The 23,420-nt window shown below is 39.4% G+C and overlaps 1 protein-coding gene and 1 long non-coding RNA gene across 2 annotated transcripts in view; one reads left to right on the top strand and one right to left on the bottom strand.

Moving 5' to 3' along the window:
- The window catches only part of TSNAX (translin-associated factor X), a 38,371-nt gene extending 23,466 nt beyond the window's left edge, over positions 1–14,905 (bottom strand). The window contains exons 1-4 of the mRNA XM_011933298.1: positions 14,631–14,905; positions 14,094–14,198; positions 6,515–6,629; positions 1,272–1,402 (exon numbers count right to left, since the gene is read on the bottom strand). Coding sequence (XP_011788688.1) covers positions 1,272–1,402; positions 6,515–6,629; positions 14,094–14,198; positions 14,631–14,646 — 367 coding nt within the window. The 5' untranslated portion in view covers positions 14,647–14,905. The remainder of the gene's footprint in view (positions 1–1,271; positions 1,403–6,514; positions 6,630–14,093; positions 14,199–14,630) is intronic.
- LOC105505465 lies at positions 14,897–22,361 on the top strand. Its single transcript, XR_001000751.1, has 3 exons — positions 14,897–15,028; positions 17,195–17,272; positions 22,206–22,361. It is a non-coding gene; the product is annotated as an uncharacterized LOC105505465 (long non-coding RNA).
- The last annotated feature ends 1,059 nt before the right edge of the window (positions 22,362–23,420 follow it).

Consider the following 23,420-nt stretch of genomic DNA (forward strand, 5'->3'; position numbering starts at 1 on the left):
CTGGTACTTTCTCTTACCCATATTAGAAGACATTTCAACATTTCTGAAAAAACAAGTGCTGAAATTATAAACGTTTAGGCTAAAACTGGATATACATATTAAGCACATACCAAATAAACTCATTTCCCAGTCTTCCTGCAAATCTTAGGGTACTGATACTGAGCATTCCTAATCCAAAAATCCTAAATCCGAAATGATCCAAAATCCAAAACGTTTTGAGTGCTGCCACGATGCTCAAAGGTCATGCTCAAAAGAAATGCTCATTGGAGCATTTCAGACTTCTGGATTAGAGATGCTCAAGCAATAAACTGTGAATATTCGAACACTCAAAATCTGAAACACTTCTGTTCCCAAGCATTTTGGATAAGGGATACCCAACCTGTATCTGAATTATCTAGTATCTGTCCTATCAATGAACCCACATTAGAAAAAGAAGGAAGAGGAAGGAACCAAGCACTTTATACATTTATTCAATTTATTTGAAAATAATGATAACTACCAAGATCTAGTATACCCTCAAATTTTTCTTTTTTTTTGAGATGGAGTCTTGTGCTGACATCCAGGCTGCAGTGCAGTGGTGCAATCTCAGCTCACTGCAACCTCCACCTCCCGGGTTCAAGTAACTCTCCTGCCTCAGCCTTCCGAGTAGCTGGGATTATAGGCGTCCGCCACCGCACCTGGCTAAGTTTTGTATTTTTTAGTTGCATTGGGGTTTCACCATCTTGGCCAAGATGGTCTCGATCTCCCGACCTCGTGATCCATCGCCTTGGCCTCCCAAAGTGCTGGGATTACAGGTGTGAGCCACCACGCCCGGCCTACCCTCAAATTTTTTTAAATGAATATAAAACACCCAGATATGGAGTCACATTATGAGATATTTGGGTTCATCTGGCAACATTTTCTTTCAAGAACCTATTTGAAATGGAAACTTAGAGCCACCGGTACAAGAGCCACTAAGTACAAGATTGACTTGTACTTAGAAATGAGATGTGCCCTGTCTGAACACATCCTACATGCTCAAGAATAAAGTTCATCCTATTAAATCTGTGTTCTTACTTCATTAAAATCAATCAATGACTATTACTACACTGTTAAAAAAAAATAAAGCCAACTTGCCTTTGGATTACTTCTATATTACTACAAAGTTGCAGTTCTTTAAAACTAGTATTATTATTTCATCAGGTGTCACTTAAAATTCATTTAACTCACATGTTAATCATGTAGCACACTATTTAAAATATTTATTACCCCTGAAACAAACCTAGACTTACCTGTAGTAATGGCTCGATGGAATTGATGCATATCTTCCCCTGATAGCTCTTGGGCTACCTGGAATATCTTTTGTCTGACACCATCCAATTTAATTTCTGATTCAGTCAATATATCTTCCATATCAGGAGCACTATGATCAAGATATTGGGAACTTTTAGAACATCAGATGCTTTAATAGTGAAAAAGTAAAATAATCTAATTATCAACATAGGGCTAAATATTGTATGCATTCAGATACTTCTAACTCAAAACTATTAATAGTATGGAAAACATAAAAACGCTATTAACACACTGTTAAGTAAAAAAGTACACAAAAAATTATACGTGTAATATAATTAAGAAAAATTTTGTTCATAAAAATATGACATATGGATAGACGTCTGCTTTCAGTAAAGGGCAGAGTAACATGGACTGGATTTATCCTCCCACCTTAAACAACTAAAAAGAAAAAATAAATACAGAAAACAATGGTTACAGACACTGGACTACAGGCAGCCTGGAGCAGTGATCCCTGGGGAAAGGGAGGAGCACAGCATATACCCTCTGACTGCCTCATCTTATTGCCTGGAAAGCTTCCAAGTGACAGTACAGAGACAGGAAACTTAGGTGGAGCCTGGGAGTCAGTCTGAGTAGAAAAGGAGTTGGGAGTTATGGGGGATCAAGACAGCTAAAATTTGCAGAGCAGAGTAACAATGAGGAGAAAGCTGTATAAACAGAGAGCTTCAGAGATTTATAGAAGCAACCTTCTCAAGTCTTCAGCTGAGTACTGATCAGTGCAGGCATGCGAAGAAACTACCTAAGGCTGGAAAAAGAATTGCCCAAAGTGAGCAGGCGAAACAATCCCCTTAGTTCACAGAGCCAGAAAGAATTGATTCATCATCAGCAGACTGACACTACAAAAAATATTAAAGGAAGTTCTTTAGGCGAAAGGAAAATGATACCAGATAAAAATCTGAATCTATACACAAAGGAATGAATATTTACCAAAAATGGTAAATGTGGATAAACAAATATTTTTCTTATTTTTAAATCATGCTGTTTAAAGTAAAAATCAGTGGAAACAACAAAAGTAGAAATAACATGAATCATAACAGTAGCATAAAAGGCCAAGCAAGTAGAGGGGAAATGGAAAAGTATAAGATTCTTATACCATATGCGAAGTGATAAGTAAATAGTCCTTACTTTGCATGGTACTGTGTTGACTGAAACTTAGGCACATACATCAACACTGTGACCTTTATCGGCAAAGTAACTGTTACCAAAAAATCATGCAAAGTGAAAAGATTCTTATATGCATAAATTTTAGTAAACACAGTATTGTACAAAGTGAGAATGGTTGACAATAAGATGTATATTATAAACCATAAAACAATCACTACAAAAAATTTTTAAAAGGCATAGCTAATAAGCCTACAAATAAGATAAAATGGGATCATAAAAAATTATCCAAAATAAGGCAGGAAGGAGAGAATAGATGGTAGATTTAATTATAATCATACCAATAACTACATTAAATGTAAACGATCTAAACACCTGCACTAACAAGCAGAGATTTTCAGAATGGATTTTTAAAAAGCAAGAAACAAGAAATCCATGTTAAATATAAATAGATTAAAAATAAAAGGATGAAAAAATACACATTCTGATAACAATCAAAAGAAAACAGGAGTAGCTACATTAACACCAAACTTTGGGCAAAGCCTATTTCCAGAGATACCATCATAATGATAAAGGGTCAATTCATTAAATGCATAACAATCCTAAATATTAATGTATCAAATAAAAGAGCTTCAAGATACTTGAAGAAAAAACTGATAGGACTTCAAGGAGAAAGCCAAATCTACAATTATCGTCAAGAGATGCCACCCTCTTTCTCTCTCTCAATAACTGACAGAGCAAGTATACAGAAAATCATAAGGAAATAAGTGACGCAAACAACACTATCAACCAATCTGACTTAATTACACCTAACAATAGCAGAATACACACTTTTCAAGTGTACACACAACATTTACCAGACAGACCATATCCTGGGTCAAAATTAAGGCTCCATAAATTTAAAAGGATTCAAATTATAGAAAACATATTCTCTGACCATATGAAATTAAATTAGAAATCAGTATCAGAAAGTTGTCTGGAAAACTCCCAAAATATTTGGACACAAAATAAGATACTTAAATTACTCTTGGGTCAAAGGTGAAATGAAAATGAAAATTAGCATCAATAAATTTCAAAACTTAAGAGGAAATGGCAAATTCTTTAAAGACACAAACTACTGAAGCTCACTGAAGAAGAGTTATCTTATGTCTATTAAAATAGTTTTGTAGTTAAAATACATGAGGTCTTCTCATTAACAGTTTTTCAGATGTACTGTGACTGGCTCATTTCTTTCAAAAAGTTGTTTTTTTTTTTTTTTGAGACAGAGTCCCATTCTGTCACCCAGGCTGGAGTGTCATGGCACAATTCTGAGTTCAAGCAATCTCCACCTCCTGAGTTCAAGAAATTCTCCTGCCTCAGCCTCCCAAGTAGCTGGGACGCCACCACGCCTGGCTGATTTTTATATTTTTACTAGAGATGGGGTTTCACCATGTTGGCCAGGCTGGTCTCAAACTCCTGACCTCAAGTGATCCGCCTGCCTTGGCCTCCCAAAGTGCTGGGATTACAGGAGTGAACCTCCACACCCAGCCTCTTTCATAAAGTATTTTTACTTTCCTCAAGTTTCTAATGTTTCTAAAGTTTCTAATTTTTCTGAAGTTTCCTATTTTTCTGAAGTCTATTATTTTCTCAGTTTACTAGTCAAAACTGTATGAACAATATGATCTCAACTATGGTAAAAAATAGTGCACAAAATAAGAAACCTGCTAGCTGATAAAGGCTATATCTTTGGGTATTACAGACTGATTCGTCTCATTATCTTTTCTGTCATTTGTAATTTTTCTAAAGCCTACCATTTTCTAAGTTTACTATAATGAGCATTTATTTTTTTTTGGTGGAAAAACATTTAAAAGTGGACTTCACACAGTAATGTAGATTTTTCTAAAATATTAAGGTCTCCTGTCATATTCCTATTACAGGTTGAGCATCCCTAATCTGAAAACCCAAAATCCAAAATGCTCCAAAATCCAAAACTTTCTTAGCAACACCAAGACACTCAAAGGAAATGCTCACAACAGCACTTCAGATTTCAGATGTCCAGATTAGGGATGTTCAGCCCATACATTATCTGCAAATATTCCAAAATCCGAAATCCAAAACACTTCTAGTCCCAAGCATTCAGGATACTCAATCTGTATGTTTTTCTTTATATTATTGCTTTTATTATTTATATTACTGCTGAATATTGATGGCAATTGTTTTAGAATTGCAATAGGTACTAAAAAAAAAAGTATCCATAATTAATCAGAACAGTATTGCTTCTTTCGATAATACAAGCCTTACTATGTACAAGCTATCTAAGAACGATGTAAGAAAACAAGCAAAAACTAATTTTACAGAGTCAGGTAAGAAAATGTTAACAGTGCCATATTTCAATAAATCTACGTATGGCAAATTAGATTCCATTTAATGAAATAAAAACTAAAACGTCAGAATTATCTTAAAAGTTTCATGTTACTGAATGGAATACTTCAGTATCTTTTTTTTTTTTTTTTGAGACAGGGTCTCATTCTGTTGCGCACGCCGGGGTACAGTGGCAAAGTCATGACTCACTGCCACCTTGACCACCTGGGCTCAATCAATCCTCCTGCCTCAGCCTCGTGAGCAGCTGGGACTACAGGTGCATACCACCTTCCCCAGCTAGTTTTTTGTATTTTTTGTAGAGATGGGGTTTCATCATGTTGCCCATACAGGCGTGAGCCACCATGCCCAGCCAATAACATCTTCAATAATGAAAAGCTAATAAATTCTATTTGGTTTTCCCTACATTCTCTCTCTGATATATAGTATAAAGCCAACCACAGCTACCCTTCTGGAGACATCTGGAATTTGTAACAACAATCCATCTTCAGAAGCTGGGGAGTTGTAGGGTAGATACTATTCTACCTCTAGTGAAACAGAAAGGCAAAGGAATCAGGTCAAATGAATTATGAAGCAAACAAAGAAGCAAAGATGGAAGATGGAGATACTCAGCTGCTCATAAGATAGTGCTGAATCTTGAGAAGTTCTAATTTTTCTGAAGTCTACTATTTTCTCAGTTTACTAGTCAAAACTGTATGAACAATATGATCACAACTATAATAAAAAATACTGCATAAAATAAAAAATCTGCTAGTTGATAATGGCTTTTTATAATTAATTTCCCTGCTCTGCTTAAACTAGTTTAAGTTAGTTTCTTTTACTTGCAATCACGAAGTCTATCAAATATACAAAGCCTGCGTAGAAAAATAAAGTCCTAGAGAAAAAGTTAAACAAAAGTCACAAAACTGAAAGAAGAGGAACTTTCAAAAAAGAATTAAGTAGTCAACAGTATCATATGCTACAAAAATGTAAAATAAGAAAACAGACTTAATAATATGAAGGTAACAAGGGCGTTTCAATGATTGAGGCAGAAACCCAGATTGCAATGAGTTCAAAAATGAATGAGAAAATACGTTATGCAGATTTTAACATTTATGTAATATTAAAATTTTCATGTATATCATCCAAATAAAGTTTAATGTGACAGGTTCTAACAATCAAAATATTTAATATATTTTCACAGATAATAGTTATATTTTAAATAATCTTAACAGAACACAAAATCCTTAGCTGCTCTGAAAGTAAGAATTTTTCTTTCCTATTTTTAAGTCCACCCAACCTCTATAGACTTTTTTTTCTTTTAGACAGGGTCTGGCTCAGTCGTCCAGGCTGGAGTGCGGTGGTGCGATCTCAGCACACTGCAGCCTCTGCCTCCCAAGCTCAAGCAAGCCTTCCACCTCAGCCTCCCAAGCAGCTGGGACCATAGGTATGCATCACCAATCCTGCCTAATTTTTGTATTTTTAGTAGAGACAACGTTTCACCATGTCGCCCAGGCTGGTCTCAACCTCCTGAGCTTAATTAAGCGATCTGCCCATCTTGGCCTCCCAAGGTGCTGAGATTACAGGCGTGAGCCACCACACCCAGCTGAGACCTATTTTTATTAAAATATTAACTCTTAAGTTGTACCTGCTGCTGATGTCTTCTAATCCTCACATTCAAAGTCACAGAATATTCTAATCTAGAGCTAGTATCAAACTACAATAAATTTTAAAGATGCTTACTCACCTTGTAATCCTATGGAGGAGAAAAATCGTCCTTTTACTTTCAACAGTTATATCCCGACTAAGTTTCACAAGTCTCTCATATTTGTCATGCCTTGCATCAAGTTCCTGCTGAAATGCTAAAAACACATTATTATGATCATAAGTATGTATATTCTATACTCAAAGCCTACCAAACAATATTTTTAAGATGTATGTCACATACGCTGGGCATGGTGGCTCACGCCTATAATCCCAGCACTTTGGGAAGCTGCGGTGGGTGGATCACGAGATCAAGAGATCAAGACCATCCTGGCCTATGCAGTGAAACCCTGTCTCTACTAAAAATAAAACAATTAGCTGGGCATGGTGGCACGTGCCTGTAGTCCCAGCTACTCAGGAGGCTGAGGCAGGAGAATTGCTTGAACCCCGGAGACAGAGGTTGCAGTGAGCGGAGATCGAGTCACTGCACTCCAGCCTGGCAACAGAGTGAGACTCCACCTCAAAAAAAGAAAAAAAAAGAAAAAAAAAAGATGTCACAATGTATTTGCACATGACTGCAGTCACCTGACTTCATTCAGAAGTAGAACACGATGGTAATGACACTAATTCTCAAAACACAAAAAGGTGAATATTATAAACAATCTCTCCACCTACTTACTCTAGTGTTAATTGTCAAATATCCTAGGTATATATCACTAACAGTGCTAAAGTACCTCAAGAGGTCCACATAATGTTCCCAGATTTCTAAACCTGTAAAACGATCTACTAATAATTTCTGTAAATGCCAACAACACACAGCAGCTCACAAACTCCTGAATCCTTGAAGATTTTCTAAAAATCTGTCAATTGTAATAAGGTAGCACATGTATATTAAAATGAACATGAAACAAATTTCTTAAAAGTGAATGCCACAGTATGTGAATTATATCTTAATTTTTTAAAAAGCTACCAAATTATGAACATCACACTTAAATATTAAGTAAAAATCTAGTTAGCCCATTTATTTTAGAAAGTACATAGTCTCAAATTTACTTTGTTTTACCACATAGTAATATTGCATACATAAGCATATACTTGAGAAATATTTTCAGAAAGATTAGTAAAGAGGAAAAAAAGGAAAAATGACTAAAAATAGACAATCACTGAGTGAGTTCGTTTTGTTATAACTAGATTATAAAGTAGTTCTGCAATCAACAGAAAGCTGTGGCAGAGTTCATCTGAAAATGATCAGTAAGAAATATCTAAATGTAATTAGGCTGGAAAAAAGCTGAAAATGGAGTTAGCATGTTAGAAATCTAGGAAAAGAACTGAAAGTAGGAGAAAATGAAGAAGAGTTCCTGAGATCAATGAAAGGCTGAATATAGGCTGTGGTGTCCAATTCTTATATACTACCTTTGAAGACTCAACACTTCCACATAGAAATTAATCTTCAACCTGTCCAATTGTTATGGACACAAATCTCCCATAACATAATATTACATGAAGAAAAGATTTCCTCCCTACTTTCATACATCCTTTTCCTTACAGAACAAAACATTTTCACAATTCTAACATGTCTTGCCTTCAGGAAATTTTTCACACGTTTGCCTCCTTAAATGTCAGCACTTTGATTCCTTATACTGATTTCTCCTTACCCGTATTCTATCAGCACTTAATGCTGAACTGAATACTTTTATCTATATCTATTACATATAATTGCCAATCTGCTTACTTTTATGCTAACTTAAGTTTCATCTATTCTGCTTAATTTTAGTCTTGAATATTGAGACTCAGATAATTTTACCTCGGTAAACTTTTTACAGAAAGCCTAACTTGAGACTGCCAAACAAATACAATGTTTTAAGTTTTTTAAAATAACAAAAAGCTTTCATCATACCACTATCAGATGTTACAGCCTCAAAATTTTTTCCTTATTAAAATTCTTAACAATTAACAAAATACTTTATTATTGTTTAAAAGACTACACCTAAGTTTTGTGAATAATATACTTAGAGCAAAAGGTATTAAATAAATTTAACTGAAGGAAAACTGTTCACCTTTTCTAGAACACAAAGCTATATGTACAGAACGTTTTATATACCTAACATTTAATAAAACAGTACAACAACTTGGAGTCTACATAAAGATTACATTACCTATGGGAAAAATAACCTACAGAATCTAGAATCTTTTCATAAATTCATGCCTCTAACACATTAAACTGCCTCATGTCCCGCCCTTAGCTCGTGAGCCAGCCAGACTATGTCTTCTTGCTGGTCCTGATTCTCTAAGCTTGCACCTTTCTTGATGCCTCTATTTTTGCTACTGCCTCTCTAGAACACTATTCCCTCTCATCATCTCACATTTCACTTTCATCATTCAGATTTCATTCTGCTCAAGGACTGCTTAAGAATCACCTGTCTCCCTCCTCCCTTACTCTCCATTCCTTACCACGCTTCACTGATTTACATTTATCCTTTGCTAGCTAAAATTATATTGTTATTTATTTGTAAATGTGCTTGTTTCACCACTGTATCAGAGCACAGATCCGTGTCTAGCAGCATATGTTCACAAAACATTTCCTAATTGAACTGCTTGTTGAAGTCATAAGCAGTATAACATACTGGGTAAGAGCATGTGTTGTAGTTTGAGATAAACATACCAAGGGTATGCAATCTCCTGGGAACTAAGAAATTGTTGAACAGGAAGTGCAAATCCATGTGCCCAATAAGCACTGCCCCTAACATGGAATAATGTCTTATTATTTTGCTGCTTAGCTAGTACTTTTTCAAATGTATGCTAATGCAGTTGGAATAAAATATAAATTACTCATAATAGTAATATAATTTTATAAAGCACTGTTGAATCTGTCTTATTAGCTTCATTACTGTCATCCAAATCTAAGTCACCTTATTATTACCTCTAAGTTACCTTACAAACACCTTACTATACCCGAACTACAAAATAGTCTCTTGTCTGGTCTGCCTCTGCCCACCTTGCCTTTCTATAGCTGCCAGAGTGACATTTCCCAAAAATTTACTTTAGTTTTTAAGACTCTCTAATGACTCCGCATTACATTTTACAAACTCCAAACTCCTTATGAAGCCTTACATTACTTGGTCCCTTGCAATACCCCCCAAAAGAACAAATCATCATTTATGTAGTATTCCAGCCAGGGATGCATAATCTGAATCTAATCATGAGAAAATATTAATCAAATCCAAGTTGAGGAATGTTCTATTAAATGAGACCTATATTCTTCAATCAATATCATTGTCATGAAAGACAAAGAAAGACTGAGAAACTGTTCCAGATCAAAGAAAACTAAAAAGAGACATTACAGTGTAATGTGATCCTGTTCTAGATTACTAGACTAGAGAGAAAAAGAGCTAGAAGGAACCTTATTGAGACAATTGTCAAAATAAGCACTGTAGATTAAAGTACTGTGACAGTGTTAAATCTCCTGAAATTAGTAACAATACTATAGTTATACGTGAGAATAGTCTTCCTAGGAAACATATTCTGAAGTATTAACAAGTAAAGGGGTACGATGAATGCAACTTGTTCTTAAATACTTCAGAATAAATGTATGTTTAGACGTACAAATTTATATATAGAGAGAGAATAATAAAGCGAAAGTGGCAAAATATTAAAAATTGGTCAGTCTAAGTCAAGGCTATATAGAAGTTCTTTGTATTATTTTTCCAACTGTATAAGTCTTCCAATTTTTTAAATAAATTTGAGATTACTTCAAAATAAATTTAAAAAGAGACAGTATTTCTTTACTCAGATGATTCAACAACAGAATATTCATCTGATAACTCCTTTTAATGCAATTAGCTCAAACTTTGAGAGCAAAGTGGTTGCTCGGACATTAAAGATCCTGGATTTAAGTTTGAGTTGAACAAACTATACTATCTCATGAAATTTTCTCTGGAAGCTAGTGATTCTCTAAGACTTTCTGGGCTGAGTGCAATGGCTCACGCCTATAATCCCAGCACTTTGGGAGGCTGAGGTGGGTGGATCACTTGAGGTCAAGAGCTCGAGAACAGCCTAGCCAATATATAGTGAAACCCCATGTCTACTAAAAATACAAAAATTAGCCAGGCATGGTGGCACAGGCCTGTAGTCCCAGCTACTTGGGAGGCTGAGGCAAGAGAATCACTTGAACCTGGGAGGCGGAGGCTGCAGTGAGCTGAGACGGCACCACTGCATGCCAGCCTGGGCGACAGAGTGAGAGTCCATTTAAAATCTCCTCTGACAGAACTGGAGGCTTTTATGTTAAACTTTTCCAAAACATTTGGTAACTCTTATGAAAGGAAAAAAAAGGGAAATGATTTTAATTTTCTTAGAATACAAATGGCTAGAAAGCAAAAACAGTCTGTACCTAAAAGTACTGTCTTTATATGTAAGAAAGCAACTATTATTCAGTTTATAAAAACGAAGAGAATAAAATCATCTTATTTATTTCTAAATTACGTGAAAATCAAAAAGACTATAATAATTAAAATATTTTCTCCTTTAAATATAGGTATGCCTTAACTTGGTTTTACCACTCAGTCTCACAATGGGAATACTGTACAAGTTATAAAAAATGAACTGAGTAAACAAAAGATTATCACAAAATGACACATAACAAAAATTACTTTTATGTAACAAAAAGTTACATAAAGTTTTAAAAATTATTTTAACCACATACATTAATAATATAAACATCTCCAAAAAAAGAAACTTGGACCTTTTTTTTCAAGTTTATTAAAATTTTTTTTCCCTGCTCTGTCTTCCTGCTTTTCCACCTTTACTGGGGTATAACTGACCATTAAAAATTATAGGACCGGGTTATTACGGGTTGATTATGCCCATAATCCCAGCACTTTGGGAGGCCAAGGGGATGAGATCACTTGAGCCCAGGAGTTCGAGACCAGCAGGGGCAACATAGTGAGACCCTGCCTCAACAAAAAAATCTAAAAACTAGCCACACGTGGTGGCACATGCCTGTAGTCCCAGCTACTTGGGAGGCTGAGGTGGGAGGATCACTTGAGCTCAAGAGGCTACGCTTGCAGTGAGCGAAGATCACACCAGTGCACTTCAGCCTGGGCCAGGGTGAGGCGCTATCTCCGAAAAAAAAAACACAACTGCGTGTGGAGAGCGATATACAGATATATATGTAGTATGTGACACTTTGATCTAAACTGTGAAATGATTACCACTATCAAGCTAATTAAAATAGCTATCACATCACACAGTTAGCTTTTTTTTCCTTTTGAGTCAGGGTCTCCATTGTCCAGGCTAGAGTGCAGTGGCCCTAATCACAGCTCACTGCAGCCTCAAACTTCTGAGTTCAAGCAGTCCTCCTGCCCCAGCCCCTCCAGAGTAGCTAGGACTAAAAGCACACTACAGGTGCATGCCATCATGCCCAGTTAATTGTGGTAAAAACATTTAATCTACTTACTTGGCAAATTTCAAGTATAAACTTTCTGAATTTATCAAGCTCTATACATTGAAATACCCTTAAACCACTTAACTCTCTTAATAACGCCTTTATTTCCAAAGTCTTTTCACTGCACTGCCCCACGTTGCCTGGCCTATAGGAAACACTCAATCATGTATACTGCATGAACTGAAAAAAAGAGAACTTAAACTATTAACTAAATTAGTAGCTGACAAGGACTTAAATATATCTAGTCTTTTATTACTAAGATAATAATTAGGCCAAGGTTAAGATAATCAATATGTATTATTATGGCTACATTAATGACCACTGTAAGTCAGATACTATGAATATAAAGTTAGATAAGGTACAGTTCCTCTCCTCAAGGAGCTCAGTCCTATATAAGGGACAGAGATGTAAACAAATAAAACGTAATCATGCTATAACAAATATATGTAAAAACCGCAGGAAAGCAGAAACCATGTTTCTTGTTCACTACTAATACATGCTACAACATAGCAGATACTCAATATTTCATGTTGGTCACCAAGTCGGCTTTAGAGAAAAATCAGAACGCGTTCACAGGAAAGAAGCTACTTGACCTAGGTCTTAAAGAAAATTGTAGTTCAGGCCAGGTGCAGTGGCTCATGCCTGTAATCCCAGCACTTTGGGAGGCCGAGGCAGGCAGACTGCTTGAGCTCAGGAGTTCAAGACCAGCCTAAGCAACATGGCAAAACCTTGTCTCTACAAAAAAAATTTTTTTTAATTAGCCAGGCATGAGACTCTGTCTCAAAAAAAAAAAAAGAAAAGAAAATTCTAGTTCAGCAGACAGGTAATGAGGACACCACCTTAGAAGCAACTCCACCTTCTTTTTCTTTTTTTTGAGATGGAGTCTCACTCTCTCGCCGGGTCTGTAGTGCAATGGCGCGATCTTGGCTCACTGCAACCTTGGTGTTTCCAGTTCAAGCGGTTCAACCACGCCCGACTAATTTTTTGTATTTTTAGTAGAGACACGGTTTCACCGTGTAGTTTCAGTAGAGACGGGGGTTTCACCATGTTGTCCAGGCTGGTCTCAAACTCATGACCTCGTGATTCACCTGCCTTGGCCTCCCAAAGTGCTGGGATTACAGGCGTGAGCCACCACGCCCAGCCGCAACTCCACCTTCTGTATCCGCATGCTCTTTATTCAATTACAGCCAGCTGTCTTAAACTTCTGAAGATCACAGTAGATACTGTGGTGGTTTTAAAATATATCCACAAAACACTCGAAACTCCTTCCTCCAAAGGGGAGGATATAATTTCCTTCCCCTTCAATGTGAGACAGTTTTTAAAACTGCCTCCCTTCTAATAAATAAAATGTGACAAAAATGACAGTGTCTGATGTTTAAGATTAGGACATAAGGAGATTGTGGTTTCCTCCTTGCACTCTCTCTGAAGGAGACCAGATGCCACACCAAAGGACAGCCAAGCAGCACAAGTTCATGTGGACAGGAACAGAGAGCTGGTTGCAGGCAAAAGGCCTGAACTGTCAACAGCTGTGGATCCTTCAGCCCCAATCAAGGTTTCAGGTGATTGCAAATTGGAATCAACCAGCTAAGCCCTTCCCAGATTCCTTAATCACAGAAATGTAAGGTACAGGATAGTGGATAAGAGGGGGACAAAAGGAAGAGAACTTTGTTTTACGTTTGTTTTGAAATGAGGAATAACTTGTCCAAGTTAATATGCTGAGAAAAGGGGACTGTGAAAATTTGTGTATACAGATACACAAGATTTACTAATAGATACAAGCTCCTATTCTGTGCATAGTCTTACAGTTAAAACAAAGACACCATCCCTGTCTTCAAGCCTAGCAGAGGATACACACTAAACGAAAATATATTTTAGCATATAACAGATGAATAAATATTATCAGGTACACAATTCTTGAGTATGTGACATGTCTAATATTAATTAGCTAATGTTCACTGTTTCTTGTGTTTGTTTACCTGATTACTAATATTAATATTTCTCTTAATGGGACATAAAAGTAAAGGCCTTTGTAATCCAGACTTTCAGGGTAGTTCTAGTACCATCACAAAACTTTCAGCTAAAGTTTCACATCTAAATTCTTAGGGACTGTTTTCTTGCGCATAACCATGGCTAAATAATTTTGTTCTCTCCCCTTCATCAACTTACATTGCAGAGAACTTACATTTAAAGGCCAACATCACAGGTGAAGATGAATTAACATCCTTCCCTTCTCTTCTTTGGTTATGCGGGAAATTGTCATGCTTCCTTTTCCTGAACCCTCCTGATCCTTATATAGAGAAAAAAAAAAGTTAGAGAGGGATCTTCCATCACCAAGAGTTTGCAAAACAGAACATAGGCAAACCTCCTCCTTGCTTTAAAACCAGACACGCACAGGGCCCTCGTCTTAGAGGCTTTCTCTGCAGACTGACAGAGACGCTGCCCAGGCCTTTCCACGCAAACCATCCAAGCTTCCACCAACTGGTGCTATGATCTGACATTACAGTAATTACTCAACTAGGATAAAATCACACCTCAAAGATTTAATAAAAAAGGAGGTGTAAACAGGGCCAATCTGGCCGGGGAGAGAACCAGAGTTGCCGCCTCCGAGTCTGCAAGGCACGAAGGCATCCTTCAAGAGTGAAAAGGGGAAAACTGCATAGAAAGACTGGAGAACCTCCCCCTCTGAATACATAACGCCCCGTGTTGTTGAGGATGCCACCTTCTTTGCTGCTCATGTCGTCACAGCCTACGATGAGACGAGCGGAGACTGAAGGACCAGGAGCCAGAGGAGTGTGCGAGGTATAGGCCAAACGAGCCTGGGAAAACAGCCGGCGGAAGAACGCTCTGCAGCCGGCCGACTACAACGCAGTGGCCGGAAGTCTCCCGTCACGTACTTCCGGCCTGCGTCCGGTGGGGGCGAAGGGAGACCGCTGCTGCTGGCCCCGCGCCCCGCGTGGTCCAGGGACGCCCGCGACTGTGTATTATTGCGGCCGCCCTCTGCTATGCCTGAAGACAAAAACTACTCTACAGGACTCACAGCATGTACTGTTAATAAAAAGACGATGCGTCCTCCTGGAACTGAGATCTGTGTGATCGTGGGAAAGCGACGTAAAAAAAGTACGTAATTTTTTTATGAAGGCACCTTCGGGACACCTTACCCTTCCCTCAGCGGGGGCCCAGCTCTCCGCGCGGTGCATCGTGGGGGTTGTAGTTCGTCCGCGGGAGCAGGCCCTCTAGTGCCCCGGGCCAGGGTTGGAGAAAGAAGGGAGGCCTCCCTGGAGCTCCTCGGAGTACGTGGGAAGGTTTTTTTCAGGATCCAGGCAAAACCTTACAAAGCTAGGAGTTTTTTAACTTTCCATTCCTGGCAGTGAGGCCAGGAGCTTTAAGTGATGGAAATATGAGAATCGATCAGTGGATGGTGTTGGTACTGTTTTCATGAAGATCAAGCCTGCCCTTCGGGTCTCCCTCCTGCCCATTGGCTCTCAGGAGCCAGACAGCCTATGTTCAGTTTGCCTCACGGAGTGGTTGTGTGACCTTGATGAAGCATGCAATTTCTCTGCCTCAGTTTCCTTATCTGTAACATAGGGATAGAATAATACCTGCCTTGTAGGGTTATTTGAGGATGAAAGGAGTTAAGGCTCACGAAGATGCTCTTTCACATATAACTGCTCAATTAAATATTAAATACCATACTCCTTTCCCACACAAACAAAATGAAAAGATAATAGCAGGTGTATTCCACTAAACTGTGGGCCATTATGGGCAGGTACTGCCATAGCTAGACTTTGTTCCCCTGCTAGCCCCAGTGCTTTATCAGCGCCGTGGTCCGGCCCCATGTAAGCCTCCATCAACGTTTGTTGAAGAATCACGTTCCTGGTGTGTCCAGAATTGGTGGGTTCTCGGTCTCACTGACTTCAAGAATGAAGCCGCAGACCATTGTGGTGAGTGTTACAGTTCTTAAAGATGGTGTGTCTCAAGCTTGTTCCTTCAGACATTCAGATGGGTCTGGAGCTTCTTCCTTCTGGTGGGTTCGTGGTCTCACTGACTTCAGGAGTGAAGCTGCAGACCTTAGTTCGTGGTGAGTGTTACAGCTTATGAGGCAGCATGAATCCAAAAAGCAACAACAAGATTTCGTTGACAAAGAGAGAAAGAACAAAGCTTCCACAATATAGAAGAGAACCCTACCGGGCAGCCTGCTTTTATTCCCTTATCTGACCCCACCCACATCCTGCTGATTGGTCCATTTTACAGAGAGCTGATTGGCCCATTTTGACAGAGTGCTGATTGGTGCATTTACAATCCTCTAGCTAGACAGAAAAGTTCTCCAAGTCCCCACTAGGTTAGTTAGATACAGAGTACCAATTGGTGTATTTACAAACCTTGAGGTAGACACAGAGTACTGATTGGTGTATTTACAAACCCTGAGCTAAGAGGCAGAGTGCTGATTGGTGTGTTTACGATCCCTCAGCTAGACATAAAAAGTTCCCCAAGTCCCCACCAGCCCAGCTGACCTCACCCAGTGGATCCTGCACCAGGGTTGCAGGGGGAGCTGCCCGCCAGTCATGAGCAACACCTGCACTCCTCAGCCCTTGGGCAGTCGATGGGGCTGGACGCCATGGAGCAGAGGGTGGTGCCCATCGGGGAGGCTCGGGCCCCACAGGAGACTGCGGCGGAGGGGAAGCTTGGGCATGGCGGGCTGCAGGTCCTGAGCCCTGCCCCGCAGGGAGGCAGCTGAGCCCCGCTGAGAATTTGAGCACAGCGCCAGGGGTGCTGGGAGACCAGGCACAACCTCCGCAGCTGCTGGTCTGGGTGCTAAGCCCTTCACTGCCCTGGGCCAGCGGCGCCTGTTGGCCGCTTAGCAGGCCAGCCAAGCCCGCGCCCACCAGAACTTCCGCTGGCCTGTGAGCAGCCCCGGTTCCTGCCCGCGCCTCTCCACATCTCCCGCAAGCAGAGGGAGCCGGCTCCCCCCTCTGCTAGCCCAGAGAGGAGGTCCCACAATGCAGTGGCAGGTTGAAGGGCTTCTCAAGCACCACCAGAGTGGATGCCGAGACCGAGAAGGTGCCAAGAGCGAGGGCTGCTAGCATGTTGTCACCTCTCACTGGCGTCAGGATGGGTAACTAGATGGCAACTCACCACCATCTAGAGAGAAACTTAGGCTAAGGCTTGGTAAGTGGGATGCCCTAGGCCTAGTAGAGAAAACACAAGTACGTTTTAAGCTTTCTCTAAATAACCTCTATATTGTAGTCATGTGTTGTATACAGTCTTTTCTCCTTGTTAATTTAGGAACAAAGGAACAGTAAATGAAATAACTTGGCTAGAATATGGCAGTAACTACAAGGCACGTTCTGCTCTGGCAGGAAGGTAACCACCACTCATACCTCTGCAGCTCTGGGAATACGTGAATTAACTAAGCAGATTCCTTGAGGATAAAGTAGGCTCCTGGGGACCTTGCTTGTTGGGCTACTTGCTTTGTGGATGTTGAACAAATAATTGTCATGAATTTGAGTGACGTCTCATCTACCAGTGTTCCCCCTACTCTGATTAGAAATGACTTGATCATGCCAAAAAGAAAAAAAGACAGCTCTGACACAAATCTAGCCATTTTAATATGACTCCCTCTAGATCCAAGGAAGCCAGTACTTATGAATATTTTCAGAGTCAATACTTACTTTACCATACCATAGTTGAGGAAAAGGGTATTTTTCCTAACTCTCCTGGAATAGCACATCCCAAGATCTCAACTTTCCAAAGCCTGGATCAACTATATTTCTTTTCTTTCTCCAGCCACTACTGCCCTGGCCTGTTCAACTACAGCTATGTTACCTGAACTGCTTTCCACTGTTTCCCATAAATATGATGATTAGAACACTAAGTTTCATAACCTATAATGACTTCTGAAAGTATTTAAGGGAGGTGAATCCCAGGAGCACTTTCCCAGCACTTATTTGCATATGCATTTACCCCAGGCTTCCCCAGGTGTCCCAACTTGTAGCTACTCCTTTGTCAGGAAATAGATTTCAATGTCTGTAACAACCTGCATCCCTACCCTGTCTCCTTGTTTTATTGCTTCAGATGTAAACACATAGTTTTGGTACTTGGCAAAACAGTTTTTTGTTTGTTTTTTAAAGGAAGACTACCACTCCAAGTCAGGGAGAGGAAGGTAAAGATTTTTAGTAAGATCTTATCTCTGATGTTGATTTTACTTGCTTTTTTTTTTTTTTAAACACAGTTTCACTCTGTCACCCAGGCTGCAGTCCACGGCTCACTCACTGCAACCTCGACCTCCTGGGGCTCCAGTGATCCTCCCACCTCAGCCTCGCAGGTTGTTGGGACTACAGGCGCATGCTACTATGCATGGCTAATTTTTTTTTCTCTATTTTGTGGAGACAGGGTTTCGCCATGTTGCCCAGGCTGGTCTCAAACTCCTGGGCTCAAGTGATCCACCTGCCTAGGCCTCCCAAAGTGCTGGGATTCCAGTGAGCCACTGTGCCTGGCCTCCAGTTGCATTCTAATTGCCTATATTTGACTCTGAATGAAGCTCTAAGCCTTTCAATTGCATGGTTGTTATTCAGTTCATAAATCCTCTCATTGTTCACCGTTAGATTAAGAGAAAAATTGCATATCAAAACTGGTTTGGGAGGCCAAGGCAGGTGGATCATTTGAGGCCAGGAGTTCGAGACCAGCCTGCCAACATGGTGAAACACTCTCCTAAAAAATACAAAAATTATTTGGGTGTGGTGGCATGTGCCTGTAATCCCCAGAGGCTGAGGCAGGAGAATCACTAGAACCCAGTGGGTGGAGGTTGCAGTAAACCCAGATAGCACCACTGACTTCCAGCCTGGGCCACAGAGCAAGACTTCACCTCAAAAAAAAAAAAAAAAATTGGTTTTGGATATTGAAAGAAAATCATATAATCGAGTAAAGAGAAAAAGATAATTAAGAGATTATCTGTTTCAGCATTTCCCTTATTTAGTTATTACATAAATAACTAAATCCTGGGGTAGAAGAGATCATGGGGAATTGTAAGAATCTGGAGTTTCTGTTTTTTAAAAGAGAACCATAATATTTAAAAGATATCTATGGGATCCAGAGTGGTATTGTGAAGTGTACACATTATGGTGAATAAATTCAAAGATTTATTTTTCAAGCAATGCTAGGATATAGTAGGAGAAAATGATGTTCCGGTTTTATAACACAAGAGAGAGAAGCTGATATTAAAGAAGAGTGATGGGTAAAACCACAATGAGATATCACTTCAAATCCACTAGGATGACTATATTTAAAAAGAAGAGAGAAAATAATAATTGGTGAATATATGAAGAATTGGAACCCTGATCAATTGCTGGTAGGAATGTAAAATGGTACAGTCACTATAGAATACAATTTGGCAGTTCCTCAAAGAGTTGGACGTAGAATTACCATATGACCCAGCAATTCCACTGTTAAATATTTACCTTGAACACAAATGTTCATAGCAGCACTACTCACAATAACCAAAAACTAGAAATAACCCAAATGTCTATCAGTAGATAAATGGATAAATAAAATGATATATCATTTGGCAATAAAAAGGAATGAAATAGTATTTATGCTGCAACGTGGATGAAACTTGAAAACATTATGCAGAGTGAAAGGAGACAGTCACAAAAGACCACTTATTATATGATTCCATTTAATACAAAGTGTCCAAAATAGGCAAATCTATAGATAGAAAGTAGATTCAACTAGTAGTTGCCTAGGGCTAGGGGTCATGGAACAGTGAGGTAGAGGGGTGATAGCTAAAGGATGTGGGGTTTCTTTGTGAGGAGATGGAAATGTTCTAAAATTGACTAGGGTGATGGTTTCACCTATTTGTGAATATACTAAAAAGTATTGAATCAGTTAGTTTAAATGATGAGTTACATGTGAATTATATTTCAGTGAAGCTATTAGAACAAATTTTTTAAAGTGTTGGGAAACATTCCTTTCAAGTCTTGTAAATATATTGTAAATATATGTAAAGTTACTATATACATGTAAATATATAGATAATTCAATGTTATTAAGGAAAAGCATTAAACAATATGGCTTTTTATTTTTATTTTTATTTTTGTATTTATTTTGAGATGGAGTCTCGCTCTGTTGCCCAGGCTGGAGTGCAATGGCACCATCTTGGCTCACTGCAACCTCTGCTTCCTGGGTTCAAGCAATTCTTCTGCCTCAGCCTCCTGAGTAGCTGGGATTACAGGCATGTGCCACCATGCCCAGCTACTTTTGTGTGTGTGTGTATTTTTAGTAGAGATGGCGTTTCACCATGTTGGTCAGGCTGGTCTCGAACTCCTGACCTTGTGATCCACCCACCTTGGCCTCCCAAAGTGCTGGGATTACAGGCATGAGCTACCGCGCCTGGCCAGCTTGTTTATTTTTAATACTCCATAATAAAAAAGTATGTAAGTACTTTATAGGTTTAACAATATTTCAACAAATATTTCTGTGCCTGGTTTATGCCTGACAATGTGATTGGTGCCATACAGGATGCAAACATTGACTATCTCTACTTCTCCCATTCTTCTTGATCTATCTCTAATCAAGCTTTCACCCCATCGCTTCTCAGAAACTGCTCTTGTCAAAATCTAGGGATTTTGCAATGACTTCCGCATTGCTAAATCTGATTGTCAATTCTTACTCCTCATCTCACTTGACCCTGAAGCAGCATTTAAAACAGCTGTCATTCCCTGTGTCTAGAAACCACATTCTCTTGACTCTCCTTCTATAATACCGCAGTAGCCACTTCTTCCCAGTCTTTTATGGTTTCTCTTCACCTCCCCAAACACTGAATTGCTCCAGAAGTCCTCCTCTCTTCTCTGTTACACTTATACTGCCTTGTTGATCCCATTCTTATGGTTTTAAATGCCATCTATAATTTGACAATTCCCCCACTTTATATCTTCGGTTCAGGGAACTCATATATCCAGTCCAAACTCATATCAAATTACCTATTTACTATATTCTCTTTTTTTTTTTTGAGACGGAGTCTCACTCTGTCGCCCAGGCTGGAGTGCAGTGGCGTGATCTCGGCTCACCTCCCAAGTTCACACCATTCTCCTGCCTCAGCCTCCTGAGTAGCTGGGACTACAGGTGCCCGCCACCATGCCGGGCTAATTTTTTTGTATTTTTTAGTAGAGACAGGGTTTCACCGTGTTAGCCAGGATGGTCTCGATCTCCTCACCTCGTGATCCACCCACCTTGGCCTCCCAAAGTGCTGGGATTACAGGTGTGTGCCACCGCACCTGGCCTACTATATTCTCTTGAGTGTCTAACATGCTTCTCAAAATTAACATGTCTAAAACTGAACATAACCATCCTCCAATACCTACTTCTTCAGCAGTGTTCCCTATTTCAGTTAATTTCTATTCTTCCAGCAAATCAGACTAAACACTAGAGTCATCTTTGACTCCTCTCTTTCCTATTCCATATCCTATTTTCTATGGACTGAATTGTGACCACCCTCCCCCACAAATTCATGTTGAAGCCTAACCCTTAGTGTGACTATATTTGGAGACAGGGCTTTTAGGAGATAAGTAAGGTTAAATGAGGTCATAAGAGTAGTGTTTTGATCCATTAGGATTGGATTGGTGGCGTTATAAGAAAAGATCTCTTTCTCTGTCCATGCACCAAGGAAAGGTTTGATCCATTAGGATTGGTGGCCTCATAAGAAAAGATCTCTTTCTCTCTCCATACACCAAGGAAAGGCTATTTGAAGACAGAGCAAGAAGGTGGTTATCTACAAGCCAGGAAGAGAATCCTCACCAAAACACAACCATGCTGGTACCCTGATCTTCAACTTCCAGTCTTGAGCTGTTGAGAAAATAAACGTTTATTGTTTAAGCCACCCAGTCTATGGTATTTTGTTATGGCAGCCTGAGCAGACTAAGATACTTTTTATTACCAAAATCCTTATGGATCTACCTTAAAAACATATTCATATTAGAACCAGTCTCCCCAAATTCTGTTAGTACCTTAACTCAAGTTACTATCATCTCTCACTTGAAATAGAGCAATAGCCTCCTAACTATATACAGATGTCAATCCTCCTCATTGAGATGCAGTCCATTTCCTCCCTTGAAACTGGGCTGGCCTTTTGACTTGCTTTGACCAATAGAATTTGAAGAAATGATTCTGAGCCAGTTCCAGGCCTACCCCTTAAGGAGACTTGACATTTTCTACTTTAGCTCTCTTGGAACTTTGAGCCACCACATGAGGAGTCTGATTACCCATTCACAAGTGAAGCCTAAACAGCCCCTGTTCCTTCCAGACAACCCACCTGAGGCACCAGACACATGAGTGAAGCCATCTTGGACATCCCAGTCACAGCCAAACTCACTCCTGAGTGCATCTGCATGATGAACCCAGCAATCCCCACCATGGAGCAAAGGATCCATCTAGCCAACCCAAAGAATCATGAAAAATAATAAATTGTTTTAAAGTTCTTCAGTTTTGGGATGGCTTGTTATGCAATAATACATAATTGATACACTGGTCTCCCACTTTCAAGTTTGATTAACTTTCAGCTATTTTTCCACATAGCAGGCAGAGTGATTCCATTAAAACATACATCAGATAATGTCACTGCACTAAGTAAACTCTACAAGGACTCTCATCTCCCTCAGAGTAAAGGTCACAGTTGTTACAAGCCCCTACGTAATGTGGCCCTCACCACCACTCCATTACCTTTTTCTTATCTACTATTTGCTAACTTTGCTTTGTCGTCTTTTCTGTTCTGAAACAGGCTAGGCATGGTCCTGCCTCAAGGCCTTTGCACCATCTACTCTGTCTGCGTGGATTGTTCTTCCCACAGATTTCTTGCTCCCTTCTTCCTTCATGAAGAAATGTCATGAAATGTCCTTCCTTCATGAAATGTCACCTTCTCATTGAGGCCTTCTGTAGTACCCCAAATAATGGCCCCCAAAGATGTCCACATCCTTATCCCCAGAACCTGTGAATGTGTTATCTTAATGGCAAAAGTGACTTTGCAAATGTGATTATATTTAAGGATCTTAAGGTGGAGATTATCCTGGATTATCCAGGAGGGCCCAATGTAATCACAAGGCTCCTTACAAGTGAAAGGGGGAGGCAAGAGAGAGAAGGAAATGTCATAATGAAAACAGATCCAAGTGATGAGATTGCTGGCTGGGGTGGAGGTGGAGGGGGTACAATCCAAGGAATGCAAGAAGCCTCTAAAAGCTAGGAAATGTCAGGACACAGCTCCTCCCCTAGAACCTCAGGAAGAAACCCAGGTTTACAGACACCGATTTTAACCCAATAAGTCCCTTTTCTGACTGCTGACCTCCAAAATTATAAGATAATAAATTTGTGTTACTTTAAGCCAACTGAGTTTGTGATAATTTGTTATGGCAGCAATAGAAAACTAGCACACCTTCCTAGCCATCCTATCTAAAATGGCAACCCATGTCCTTCCTGGCACTTCCTATCTGCCTTCCATATTTTCTTTTAAATCATATATACAGTA

Source organism: Colobus angolensis, unplaced genomic scaffold, assembly GCF_000951035.1.
Source record: "Colobus angolensis palliatus isolate OR3802 unplaced genomic scaffold, Cang.pa_1.0 Scaffold126, whole genome shotgun sequence".
Lineage (NCBI taxonomy): Eukaryota > Metazoa > Chordata > Mammalia > Primates > Cercopithecidae > Colobus > Colobus angolensis.